This window comes from Mugil cephalus, chromosome 12, assembly GCF_022458985.1.
Source record: "Mugil cephalus isolate CIBA_MC_2020 chromosome 12, CIBA_Mcephalus_1.1, whole genome shotgun sequence".
In the NCBI taxonomy this organism is placed as follows: domain Eukaryota; kingdom Metazoa; phylum Chordata; class Actinopteri; order Mugiliformes; family Mugilidae; genus Mugil; species Mugil cephalus.
The window spans coordinates 22,374,144-22,387,108 of NC_061781.1; the positions used below are offsets into that span (position 1 = coordinate 22,374,144).

General features: G+C 43.2%; 1 protein-coding gene across 2 annotated transcripts in view; it reads right to left on the reverse strand.

Moving 5' to 3' along the window:
* adcy5 (adenylate cyclase 5) overlaps positions 1 to 12,515 on the reverse strand; it is an 89,046-nt gene extending 76,531 nt beyond the window's left edge. Inside the window, exon 1 of one of the 2 annotated variants that reach the window (XM_047601121.1) lies at positions 10,455 to 12,515. In XM_047601121.1, the coding sequence (XP_047457077.1) occupies positions 10,455 to 11,390 (936 nt within the window). In that variant the 5' untranslated portion in view covers positions 11,391 to 12,515. The remainder of the gene's footprint in view (positions 1 to 10,454) is intronic. The other variant, XM_047601120.1, reaches the window with a different exon arrangement.
* Positions 12,516 to 12,965: the final 450 nt, after the last annotated feature.

The window sequence follows — 12,965 nt, forward strand, 5'->3', positions numbered from 1 at the left end:
CATTTTATAGCATCTCAGAGATTCTTAGAACAAAATGTGAGGAGCATTAGTCCGACCCAATAGAGGGTTACATCATAACTTTAAAAGCATCATCGTGCATAAATGTTAACCATGCAAATTACCACAGACTCAACAAGGCTGAGACATAAAATAACATTCCCATGTCTGACAGTAACCAAAGCAAACACACAAAAACGGTACAGGAAAATAGAATAGAAATAGCACATGGGATGGAGGGGACTTTTATATCATCAAAAGTTTTTCCAGTTAACAACATAATCCTTTTAATACCTATCAAACTTTTAGAACCCAGGTTAATAAATTCGACTAAATCCATGAGCTTAAGATATGTGAGGAGTTTGACACGGAGCTATTTCTGTCAAAAGTAAAGGTCGGTTCAAAGTAGGTGCTGTTCTGAAACCAGTCTGTTAAATGGCACCAATCTCCGCAGCGCCTTCAGAGAAAGTGGCGAAGACTGTGATCGAGATCTGGATTGTAAATTCTGAACAAAGGCGGAGAACAACAAAACTCGGACTCTCCATCACTAAAAGTCTCAGATGTTCTCAGCTGACATGGTTTTTAATCTGTCACATGGCATTACAGGTCTAACAGCAGTTATAAAAAAAACAAAACAATGTTTAACTATTTAATATTTAATTCCTGTAGTATTGTGTAATATATCTGTTGAAAATAACAAAGGCCGACTAAACCTGGAACAAAAGGTTGCACTTGATCACACTGGAAAGGCTGCAGCCAACAACCAGCTGGCTCATCCATGTCCCTATGGAAAAACATGTCAAGGAAGTTTCTGATGCTCCAGATAAAGAAGAAAGATTACAGTCTTAAAGGAGAAAAAAACAATTACCAATGAGTATGAATGTGGGCTATCGATGACTAGGGACTATATGCATAAGTCATATTGTGTGTCAACACACTTTGTGTAATTACTCCGACTGCCAGAAGGGTGGAGAAAAAATTACACCCTGCTCCTTTAAAAAAAGAAAACAAAAACTTGGACTGTATATTTTATCTATCATTTTCATGCTTTATTTCACAAGCCTGGTCTAAAATGGTGTGTAAGTGGTATCAAGTTTCCGAAAAAAAAGTAAAGAAAAAAAAAAGTTAAATCAAGACGACACAGGTATCTGAAAAAAGTAAACAGTGTGATGTTTATTGAGGGGCGGGGCTTAGCTGGAGGCAAAACAACTCTGTAAACACCGGTTAGCTTATTTCAGTGGACTGTTTTGGCAAGAATGGATGAGGAAAGGCATATTTTAGAGAATAAACTAATAAACTCACTCCCCGAGACCATCTTATTTTAAAAAGTTGTCTCTGACTGATGGGACTATATTCACTGACCCCTACACTCTCACTCACTGGATGGACGATTTTAACAAAGGAGGACACAGGTTGGGGACAATGTCTGCTCTGTCTTTATCAAGTGAAGCCTCTTCTACAAAGATATTACAAGAAGTAAGTGGAACCACTGTGGAGGGTAACGTAGTAAATGCAATTTCTGATTGGACACCCCTGAAACATACAAGTTAGCTAGCGGTTAGCATTGGCATTAACTTGTAACAAGAATCCCCCAAATAATGATTAACTTAATGTAATTTCAGTCACAATCTAGTCTATCCCATAACGTTATCCAGGCTGAAGCTGATGATGTATTACATATTAATCTGACCTGATATGAAGTCATTGATGATTGTCTCACTCCAATCTTTTCTTTTAATCGCGTTCAACCAAAGTCACCTACGACTAGCAGTGGTGGGTATGCGATAAAACTTCAAGTTTGTGTTTTTGCTTTTTTGTTTTTGCCGCTAACAAAAATACAGCAAGGCAACATTTTCCCGCTTGAAACTGTCAGCGTTCGCCTCAAGCTTCTCTCTTAACGTTGTGACGTCACAACGTTAGCTAAGAGAGATTTTATCAGACACATCTCTAAACTCTGAAAAAAAAAATCTGAAATTCAGCAGTCAGATCTATTCTGCAAAATTAAAATGTTCTTAACCTATATAACCAAATCTTTTGCCAAAGAATTTCCCATTAAGTACAAGCATCACTCTCAATGTCCTTCAACAGGCATAATTTTTTAAATGCTGAGCTAACTGCTCCCAATCACCGCCAACACGGCTTCTAAATCCATCCGTCAAGCACAAATACCAAACAGAAAACTGCTGACAGAAAGCCAATGCCAGACTGACTAATGACGCGGTAACAAAATGGCAATTTAGTCTAAATATCAGGTTAGAAACGACCCGTCTTTGCTCAGAATAATGAAGATTAATAGAATGATTTCCAGGCGTAGCGATAAAACAATAACAAAAATAATAAACATCACAAAACTGGTCCGGTCAGCAGGAAGCAGCGTCCTATCACTTCATTAGAACACAATCCCTCAGAGGAATTGCTCCACTAGACAAATAATTGCATGTTAGAGATGTACGGTATATCATAATTATTTATAATTTCCCCTGAAAATAATATCACCGCGAGTCTGATTTTCTACACGGCAAATAAAAACTAATTAAGGCTAATGAGTGTCAGATGAGCAGAGTGAAGCAGCGGCACTCCCAGTGCAATCCTAAGTGTTGCTCAGCTCACCACAGTGGAAACACAACAATGAGCAAGTGGAAACTATCCATCAGTTTTTGATTTCACTGTCAAATAATGTTTCTGTAATTACAGCAACATGGCAACAGCAGAAGACGTTTTTGTCTTAGTGAGAATCTCTGCACACTGCAAAGGCACATCTAAAATATCTGCATCTACTTGCAGTCTGGACTAAATTCATCTAAATATCCATTCAAATATCTATTATCGTTACCACTTTGGGCTGTGTTTTGGCTTCGTGGACCTTGTTTTTTTTTTTTTATTTTAGTGCGAGGGAAAGGTTTCTTATTTATCTTCGTTAGAATGAAAACAAAAAGAACAATTTTCAAAGCTTTTCCCAAAGGTTTCAACCTTAATACTCAATATTTCTAAACAGATGCAGTTGCCCAGTAACAAGAAGCACATTCATTTCTAAACTGTGAGCTGCAGAACAACTAATGAACAACGCCTTGATTAGACGAAGCAGAAGATCTTAAAATGATGCTACGCGGCCTCTTAATACAATTTTTACCTCAAATAGGATATCAGTCAGAATATGACAGAATATACTGTATATCCATGTGGTTAAATTAGGGCAGCAAGTGTGGGCAAGTGTTGTGGTCTAAGTAAACAATTAATGCTGCAGTTAACTCGAGCCAGATATTACACACCCATCAACAACCCCAACCTCCACACTGTCTCAGTGCAAAAAGCATGTTCCTCTTGCAGTGGAACGAAGAATCTGAATCTGCCAATATAACCAGAATAGCCTGAAATAACCTGAAAGAATGGTTATATCCGTTTTGGTTTTTCTATCTAAACTCACTTAATTTCCCCAGATTGTTTTCTTGGCTGTGATTTCTGATGGGTTAAAAGTCAGATATGGTAAAGTTAGGCATAGTAGGTCTATTAAGTACAAAGCAGAAAAAAATTCAAAAGAGGAAAAAGTGTCAAAAAGCGCAAAAACATGCCGTTATATTCCATATTATATTTTATCATGAACATAAAGGCAAATAAATTCTGCATGAAATCGTAATCACAACACATATTTTAGTCAGGCTTGACTTAAAATCAAAAAGATTGAAAGAATTATTTGTTTTTAGAGACTCGTTGGCCTTGGTTCATGCTCCGTGAAGTGAATGTGAAATACATTTTCACTGAATGCACACAGTCCATCACACTCAGTCTCCCTCCAACCCGGGTGTTTGTGCTGTTATTGTTTGTGCATGTGTGCTACTTGTGAGAAACAGTTTCTGTAAGACTGTAAGAGAGAGGGGACATTTTGGCCGGTCCTTGCTTTCTTTCACCATTTCAAAAGAAAAGTTTAGATTTTACATTGTTGCAAAACGTCCCAAATTTAGTCCCTTCGCCACCACCTCCACACAAACACTCAGCACTAAATAAGGTTTCTTATGTCTTTGCTAGATCGCCTTCATTTTCACCGACTATACACTGGTACAAGAACAGTAACACAGAAAGTAGTGAGCAGACATGGATGGATGAAGACCCCACAGAGCCCATATGAGAAACCCCTTCCTAGCTGAGAACAACACAAACACATATGCACGCACATTCTTTCCCCACTAATCATGCTCTTTACACGGTGTGTTGTGCACAGTCAAGGTTGCAGCATGTAAGTGGATTCAAGAAGGGCATCCTGTCACCTGCATCAAGAGCAAGAAAGACTATGAATATATAGAGCTTAGTCAGCACTGAAATACTACTAGATATGTGCCATTTTTATATGATCTACATGTGCATTTTAAGATCAGTGTTTAAAATTATTATGGTGGTATAATTAAAAAATGTTTAAAAAAAAATAGAGGAATTGAAAGGTGATGTGATGCGGCAATGAGACAAGCATGCACGCTACAGGAGTCACGTTCCTCACTTTGACCCAGTGTACAAACCGATGTGCAGGCAGTCTATGGCTACAAGTAAAAATACACAGGTGTTCCCAGGGAAGCACTGAGAGAAGCTGGTGTTTGAGAAATAGAATCTGTTGCTAAGTTACAGAGTACTGCGCACAGTTTTCTGAACTCACAGGAGAGTGCGTCAGCAGTGGTCTCTGGAAGATACTCTGGTTTGCCCTGCATCCACGTTTGGTTCAAATACAACCTCCCAAACGGCAGAATCTTCCGTCACACTCCTCCGCCTCTGGGCGCCTGCATACTAATACACAATTTTACAAAGCAAACAACAGCCGATCTATATATATATATGGATGCGGACGCAGGGGACGGGGACAAAGCAGTGATAGCGATGCTGATTTAGACCGTTTTCCCGAGGGCCACTTCTATCTCATCGCTCTACTGCAAGCATCGAACCACAGGGGACGCGTCTCCCGGGGAAATTAAAAGCATGTCCAGAAACAGGTCAGGACCAGGAGAGATGAGTGTAACAAGGCAGGTACAGGAAGGAGAGATGATGCGAACATCTGTTTCGAGTTTCCACACATTACGAGCCACAGACAATTCAATTAGACCGGCAGAAAACACTGTTACAAGTGGACCCCGTCCAGCTGGGACGGGTCTGCTTACATGCCCTCCTCTGGGAATTTATAGAGGGAGCCGAGAAGAATGGATGCAGGGCTTTCCAAGATAACCGCACCAGAAAGTGAGCAAACAAGCTCAGGAAACAAACCCAGGAAGTAACTCGGGAGCTCAGGAGACTTAACTCAAGAGTGGTGAGGACATGGCCAGTTAAACCATATCAGATCATTTTTCCACAGAGCACAGTAATAATGCTGTTTTTTTTTTTATAAGTGATTTGCAGAGGTGATGTAAGAAGGGGAAGGAACACTGGTTTTACACATCAAGTTATGTTTTATGCCTTTTGTGGCTCCGCGGGGAGCTGTGTGAAGTCTGATTAATTGCCTCAAGCGGCGTCAGCTCAGGCTAAAAACTGCCATTTTTAAAGTGGGGAGGGGGGAGAGAGAGAAAAATCTGAGGGTGTGCAATTAGAAAGAAATGAGATCACTAAACCTCCGTGGTCCACTCCGCTTCTCTGTGGGAGTCTAGCAGCTCAAAGCTATAGCACCATCTACGACGAGAATACGGTATCCCAACCTCTGGCTCAACGGTTGGTGTTGGTAGTTGGATTGTAGGTTAAAGTTTGGGACCAGAAAGGCCCATCCACATATAAAACGATTTGCTCAACACTTTGCATCTGAAAGTTGATCTTCTCAGCGTCACATTTTAAAAGGCAATACCATCAACGACACCACCGCTCCATCTGTGTTCGTCCTTACGCTGCAAGCCCACCACTGGCAGGGTGGATTTGGTGGTAGAAACCAAAAGTCATGAGGTAATGAGTTTTTTTTGACGTAACTGCTTGGTTGTTTGCATCATGTGTCAATCAACCATATCAACCGAACCCTAATCCTAACCCTAACCCTAAGGAGACAGTAGTGAGGAGTTACTACTGTCTCCTTAGTATTTGCTCTGGACGTTTCAGGTTTAAGACAATTTCGATCGTTATTGACACTGACGCATTTCAAAAAAAGGCTCTTAATTTTGACTTGGTTCCAGCTTTACTGCAAAATATGGTTTGTTTATCTTCTTGGTTTCATGGAAAATTTCATAAAGCCAAAAAAGTCTCTGGAGAACTTGGCCTTAACCAAGTCTCATCAACATGTCTCTCTCCATCTTCCTCAAACTAAGTATGCGCCAAGATAGTTTCCTGTTCAGATTTCAGCGTAATTGTAATAAACTGCGGTTGAATTTGGCAAATGTACTGTGGACACCCACACCAACGAACCTTTTTAAACCCAGCCAGATCTGTTAACTGGTGTCACCGGATTTTGGACATTACGACAACCATTACAACCCCGACTCTACAATCCGATGGAGAGACGCCGTGTGGCTGCTCAGAGATCTACCACTTGCATTGATGTTGTAAATCCCAGTAAACGCATTTTCTGGTGCTACCGTCGACGCAAAAGCTACAAGTCTGACTTGCAGAAACTTCCAAGGAGCACCCACATTATCATGGCATTATCATGGGATCTTGCACAAACGACAGTTGTAGAACTCAGCGTCGAGCTTAGTCCTATGTAAACAGGAGAGAACAGATATGCTAAAAACAACAGCATGGTGAGGAAAGAACAACAAATACAGCAGCTCGTTCCCACACACTCACATCAGCACATCAATTGACAATGTGGCTTTTGCGGAAAAAGGACAAACAAATGCAGGGTTACATGCCATTCACATGCGGCAGCTTTCTCCTTATACAACTAAACATTAGATTCCAAAAGGAAACAGAGGGATTAAGAAAAGAGAAATTCTGCATCCTTTCCGGTGTCGGACACATTCTTTACACGTTTTCACTGCTGGTGTACATGTGATAACTCAGATGATGCTGAGCTGTAACACGGGCAGCGCTAGTGAAGAGGGCTTCTTGTTTTCTCATTCCTGGAACACACATTTAAAAAGCTTGTGTGAAAGCCTTAGTCGGGCGTCTAATATTTGCTATGTAGCCAAAAGTATGTGGACACCAGCTCTTGTACACTGATGTGCGATTGTTCCGCTTCAAAAATCATCTGGTTTCAGGCTCTCCGCACTATTTTAAAACCTGGCCACAGCAATTTGCAGCTGTTATGCCAGAGGGGAACTGCATTTGTGTTCAAACTTGGCTGACGGAGATGATTCATTACCAGTCCAGCCAGTGTGGCAATCTCATTTGTGGCTCTTTACACGCCACAGGTTTACTGTGGCCACACCTGATTTGGCTTCTACTTTGCAAATACGGCAAAAAATTTGTCATTCCTCTTCAGTCGTCAGAAATCTGTCGGTAGGACACATTATGCAGTGGTTTTTCTTGTGCTAATCATCACAATTTAAGCAATGCAGGTACAGCACGACAATGCGAAGACAATACTGAAAAAGGAGCACCTGGTAGATACTTATTAAAGACATGTTGCAGCCAAAAAGCTTCAAGGGAACACTGCGAGATGTCACCAGCCGTTTTCACACATGCACTACAGCCCTGAACTTTTCAAGACATCACCCAGAGGAGCTGTATCTGAGGAAGCCAATGTCTGCTGGACCGGGCTTTAAGCTGACTTTACCCATCCAGACCCCTAGCATCAAGTCAGTGTAATGTCTGATTGAGTGTGATTAACAGTGAGCAGACTCCGGTTTTCTGCACGTCTGAAAACGTCTCGTGGCACGTGGCACGACAACATGATGGATGATGCTGGATTTATAGTCAGCGCAGATTATACGTGGTTATAAATCAAAACTTGTGAGGGGTTCCTATTTCTTCTGTGCGTTAACTGCTTGTATGCAACTTCATTTTGTCTTCACCCACAACAAACTCCACCAAGCGGAGGAAAACAAGCACTTTTAAGAGGAGGGGCACATCGACATGGCTAACCTCAGACACTATACACTGATCAGTCACAACATTATGACCACCTCCCCAATAGTATCTCCCTTTTGCCTCCATTCATAATAACTGTTCATGGACACTTTTTATTAAGATGGGGCAAAAGTTTCACAAGGAAGATCACACCTGCTGTGTCCTTTCCATTTTTTTTTTCAACACTTCCACTTTCCTGTGCTGTTAAAAATCACTTCATACTCAGTTTCCACACCACTGCCCTTCTCCAGTGATCTATTTGCATGCGTCCTCCACACCAGTTTCCCGTTCTTTAAATTCATTCTGCTTTCTAATCCCCTTCTTTCCCATCTCCAGCTTCAACGGCATCTCCACCAAAGTCAGCATCTTAAGTCGAGAGGGTCCGGCCCCCATCTTCTATCTTCATCAGAGTCTCTACAGCATAATGTTTCCGAAATGTTTAACCTCACATGCCCTTGTTAGTTTCTCTTCACTCCCAAATAACCTCTTTAATAATCTTACTTACTATTATAATTGAGGTTTGCATTAGAGAATATTCCAGTTACTATGAAAAGTACAGCACGCTGAGAAGTTGATGACAGGACTCTTGACATGCTCAGGGAGGTCCGGTGGCTCAAAGCGCATCAACAAGCTAACTCTTTCCATATTCATTCTGACGTCTTTTTAAAAAGTGCTTACTGTATTATAAGAGTTGCGCTATTAAAGGACATGTTTTACGAGCAACAGAGGACCTCATAAAAACAGTAAAGTGGGTCAACGGCCAGAACACTTCAGTGGGAAAGAGGAGCCGTAGTGAGAAGACATTGCTTTCAGGGTTGTAGAACTCAGCAGACGATGCAATTAAGCGTGCCTTTAAATACTGGTGGAAAATTAAACCCATTTGTGTACCTTTATTACAGATCAAGTCCAGCAGCCCTGGAGAAAAGTTTTAAAGGTGATGTTAACGTAGTAAAAATACTACCAGAGGCTTTTTTTGGGGTGTCGTGGGGAACGTGCAGGCTCAGCAGCATATTAAAACAACAATCCCTGAACCTATGAAGTGTGAGATTATTACAAGTCCAGAAAGAAAACAACCTGAAATCAGTCTTTCCAAAGCCAAGGGCATTTTTCTTCCTCCTATGAAGCGGCTTTGGATTCTGGTATTTAAACAGAAGTTTTCTCCATTAATATGAAATACGGTTAGAGATGTAGGGCCTACGTTCAGAGGCTGAGAGTTTACTTTCGCTGCATATATAAAGTGTTGCTTTAAGAAGTCGGACAAACATCCTCAGCGTCCTCATATATTCCCTAAAGGGTAATCATGTGGACGGTTCTGTAACACGATATAACACAATAAACAGACGCAGAAATTCCATCCCGCCAAGCGTTTCTTTTGAAATACAGTCAGTACTGTACAAACTGTTACTCATCTCTAATGAGTGGAGCGCTATGCTGCATTATTTGACATGTGTCACGATGACGCATAAGAAGATGCTGCAAAAAGATTATAAAAAACTCAGATAAAATGCATCCAGACCACAGTTCCTCGAGCTCACATGTGTTCAGATTCTTTTCTGATAATCAATCCGTTAATGAACGAGGCTCTTCGTGCACAGATAAAAACTGCAGAAAACTCTGCCTGCAAAGAAAAATCTGACTTTCTGCACTAACGTATAGTTGTTGGCAACCCTGAGCTGAGAAGCCAGCTGTGTCTCCAGCCTCTAGCTCTCATAGTAAAGCGTTTGTCTGCCAATCTCTGGCTCAGTTTATCAATCACATTATTCAGTGTCTGTTGAAAAAAAAAGAGACAGAAACAGCTGAGCAGAAAGTTCAACTAAAAAGTGACAATTTCTTTTATTATTTTTATCATTTTGTGTTTAACTGCTTTAACTACTCACTTTTCTAGACCTGATGAGGTTCTTTAAAGCCTCACCTTTGCCACTAAAATGCAGAACCACAGTGCCTCTCCAATCAGTCAACCCGCATAAAAGACTGATTAGTCCAAAATGTTGTTTTAGACAAACCTTCAGGGGAAACATTTAAACCGTCGCCTTATATAAATTGCTGTAAATGGCCACACTGGAAGGCATAACCCCCCCTGGCTGCGTCACACGGTCTTCCCTGATCTCTCTCCAAGAGCTGTGACTCTTGTCTTTGCTTAGATGCTGAATCACACTTTCATTCGGCCTCTCCCCGGGAGCACATGAGAGAGGTGACTTTAAAAAGTTCAGAGAGAAACACAGTGGCTTCTGTTTTTAATGATTTCTTTCTTGGGGAAAGTGCGCCTGCCACTGCTCTGGGGAATCTCCTTTCATGGCCAGATAGACGCACTAATAAAGTACAAGCCACTTATTAATTGTTTCTATCACGTCTGAGATAAAGATGAAAATTTGAAGAAACCGTGCGCAGTTTACTGTGCGTTTTGGCGCAAGGTGAACGTGCAAAATCCCACCTCTTTATACTGTTGTGACTTTTTAAAAAATAAATAAATAAACAAAGCACATTCTTTTACATACCTGCTTCCATAGAAAGCTGTCCATTTCGTTTAACATCCAAGAAATGGCCACGTGGATGGAGGAAAGTATAACTCCAGTGATGACTGCGGCGCGCATCCTGACGGGCAGCAGAGTGTAGATGACATGGATGAAGAACACGGTCCACCAGATCCCCTCCGAGGCACTTCTGGGCTGTACGAGCAGAACTCCGATCACTTGGATCACCAGCACCACCAGGATGACCACATAGCACACGACCCACATGTGGTCCTGGTGAAAGCCGTTCCTGTTGCAGACCACCATGAGTATAAGCGTGAGGAAGATGGCCAGGGAAAATACCACCACGTACGTGACGCTCGGCCCCGCTCTCCCACCGGAGCAGTGAAAGCCCAGCATGACCGTGAAGACCAACACGAGCACTGCCATGAGCATAGTCAAGCTGCTCTGGTTGAGACGGAAAAAGTAGCGCTGGTAGAGCCGCTCCAACTTCTCCGACTGGAATTTCTTGGATTTGAAAATGTGCATGACGCTGGAGCAGCACGCCACAAAAGAAAAGTTAACTTCGGGCATGACCTCCTCCTCGTCGGTCCTCGGCTTGGCTCTCCTCTCTTCCAGACCCAGCTCCACAGACTTGGGTCTCACCTCGCCGTCTGGACGCTTAGCGGACGCGCGGTTGTTGTCTCGGTTGTCCTCGCCATGGTCCTGCCAAGCCGACCTGGACCTGAAGCTGACCCTGCTGACCGTTGTAGACGCTCGCCCGGGCGGCCGGTGGTCCAGATCATCCTCCTCCCTCCACCGGCTGTTGGTCCGGGTGAGCTTCTTGCGCGGGGATCTGGTTGAATATGGGCATCCGTTGGCCACAGACTCAGACTCTCCCCAAGCTGATCTGTGCTCGGTCCCTCCCCTCAGCCCGGGAGCACCGACTCCGGGTGGGCTGACACTATTTGATCTCGACATATTGAAAGGAACGGGAGGCGACGACAGTGCGTACACAAATAACCACTTGAGAGGGAGGAAAAAAATGTTCCACTGAATCTAATGTCAGGGAACTATTTAGTCCCAAGAGTGAGGCACCTTAAATGTCTATTATGCGGAGATTTTCCCATAGTTGGTAAGAAGCCTGAGGGCTTTAAATATAAAAACGTGTGTTCACACAGTCACAGGTTTATTCTCCACTTTCACGAGCAAAGATTCATTCTAAAAGCTTTTTTTTTAAATAAATCTAATCAGTTGCCAGAAGTTGTGAACAGCTCTGGGAATAAGAAACAATTGAACATGCGCAAAAGTCACAGGGGAGCCACTTTCGCCATGAGAGGAGGGAACATCACATCCAGGTGGATTTGGCTCTACATCATTGGGCCCAATTAACTCTCATCCATGGAGAGGTTGCACAGCAGCGCGGCAGATGAAATAAAAACCAATACACAACTCAGATAGTCCCCAGAGATCACAGCGCAGCGCCATCAGTCACGCCGAGAATCCGTTATTTCTGCAGACACGTTTCCTGTTTTCTTGTGGGCAGAAAAGACGGAAGTGGGCTGAAATAAAAAGGTGAATCCCATGTTGGCAGCTCCGAGTCGGTGCCTTCAAGTGTCGATTCACCTGTGCTGAGCAAACATTTCAGCCCGGACGGCAGTGGGAGCCTCGCGTTTGGCCAAAAAGCATCATCACGATCGTCTTCCACTTGAGCTGATCGGAGCAGAGAGGAGAACTCAGCCGCTCCTCATCCTCCTCCTCCTCCTCCTCTTCTCCTGGCAGCGACAAAATACAGCTTCTTGATCCATGGTAGCCTGTGTTGCCGCACGGTCAAATCAATGTCCAACAGCTGTCCATCACTGGCTCAAATCCCCCTGTGAGCGAGTCCCGGTTTGGTCTGCTTCCAGACTCTGCGCACAGAGAATCCGTGGCCGTACAGCGGCGGCATTTCGCAAAGTCTCGACCCGGTGCAAAAGTCCGCTCCTGCAGCCTCGGACAATCCGCTCGGTGTCTGTTTGGAGCGTGGCATCACAACATATTTATTGCCGATTGCTGCTTTAATGGTCATTCAACCAAGTGTGCTTCCTGTGTTCCGCCTCTCCGGCGCGCTTCCATTGGAAACGGGAAGGGGTGAGTCACGCTTTGACGGGTTTTCATTGGATAGCAGGCCTGTCAATCCCTATGCGAGGATGCGCGACCCCCGGGCGCTTTCGATGAATGGGCGGGCCTGTGCTCACAACTGGAGAGCCCCCCCACACACACCTCACTGTGAGGGGTCAAGCTTCTCTCGCTGAACCCTCTTTTCTCCACTGCTTTCCATTCTCTTCCAGTCTGCGACCCGGACATCGGCTCCGAATAAGTTCTCCGCTTTTATGACCAAACATTTCTGATTTTCAGATTCAGAAAACTTTATTTGCTGTTTATTATAATGTACATGTGGGCAGCATGACACACAAAACAAGACGCTCACACCGATCAGCCATAACATTAAAACCACTGTCAGGAGAAGTAAATAACATCTTGTGACAATTCAATCTTCTGCTGGGGAACCTGTGG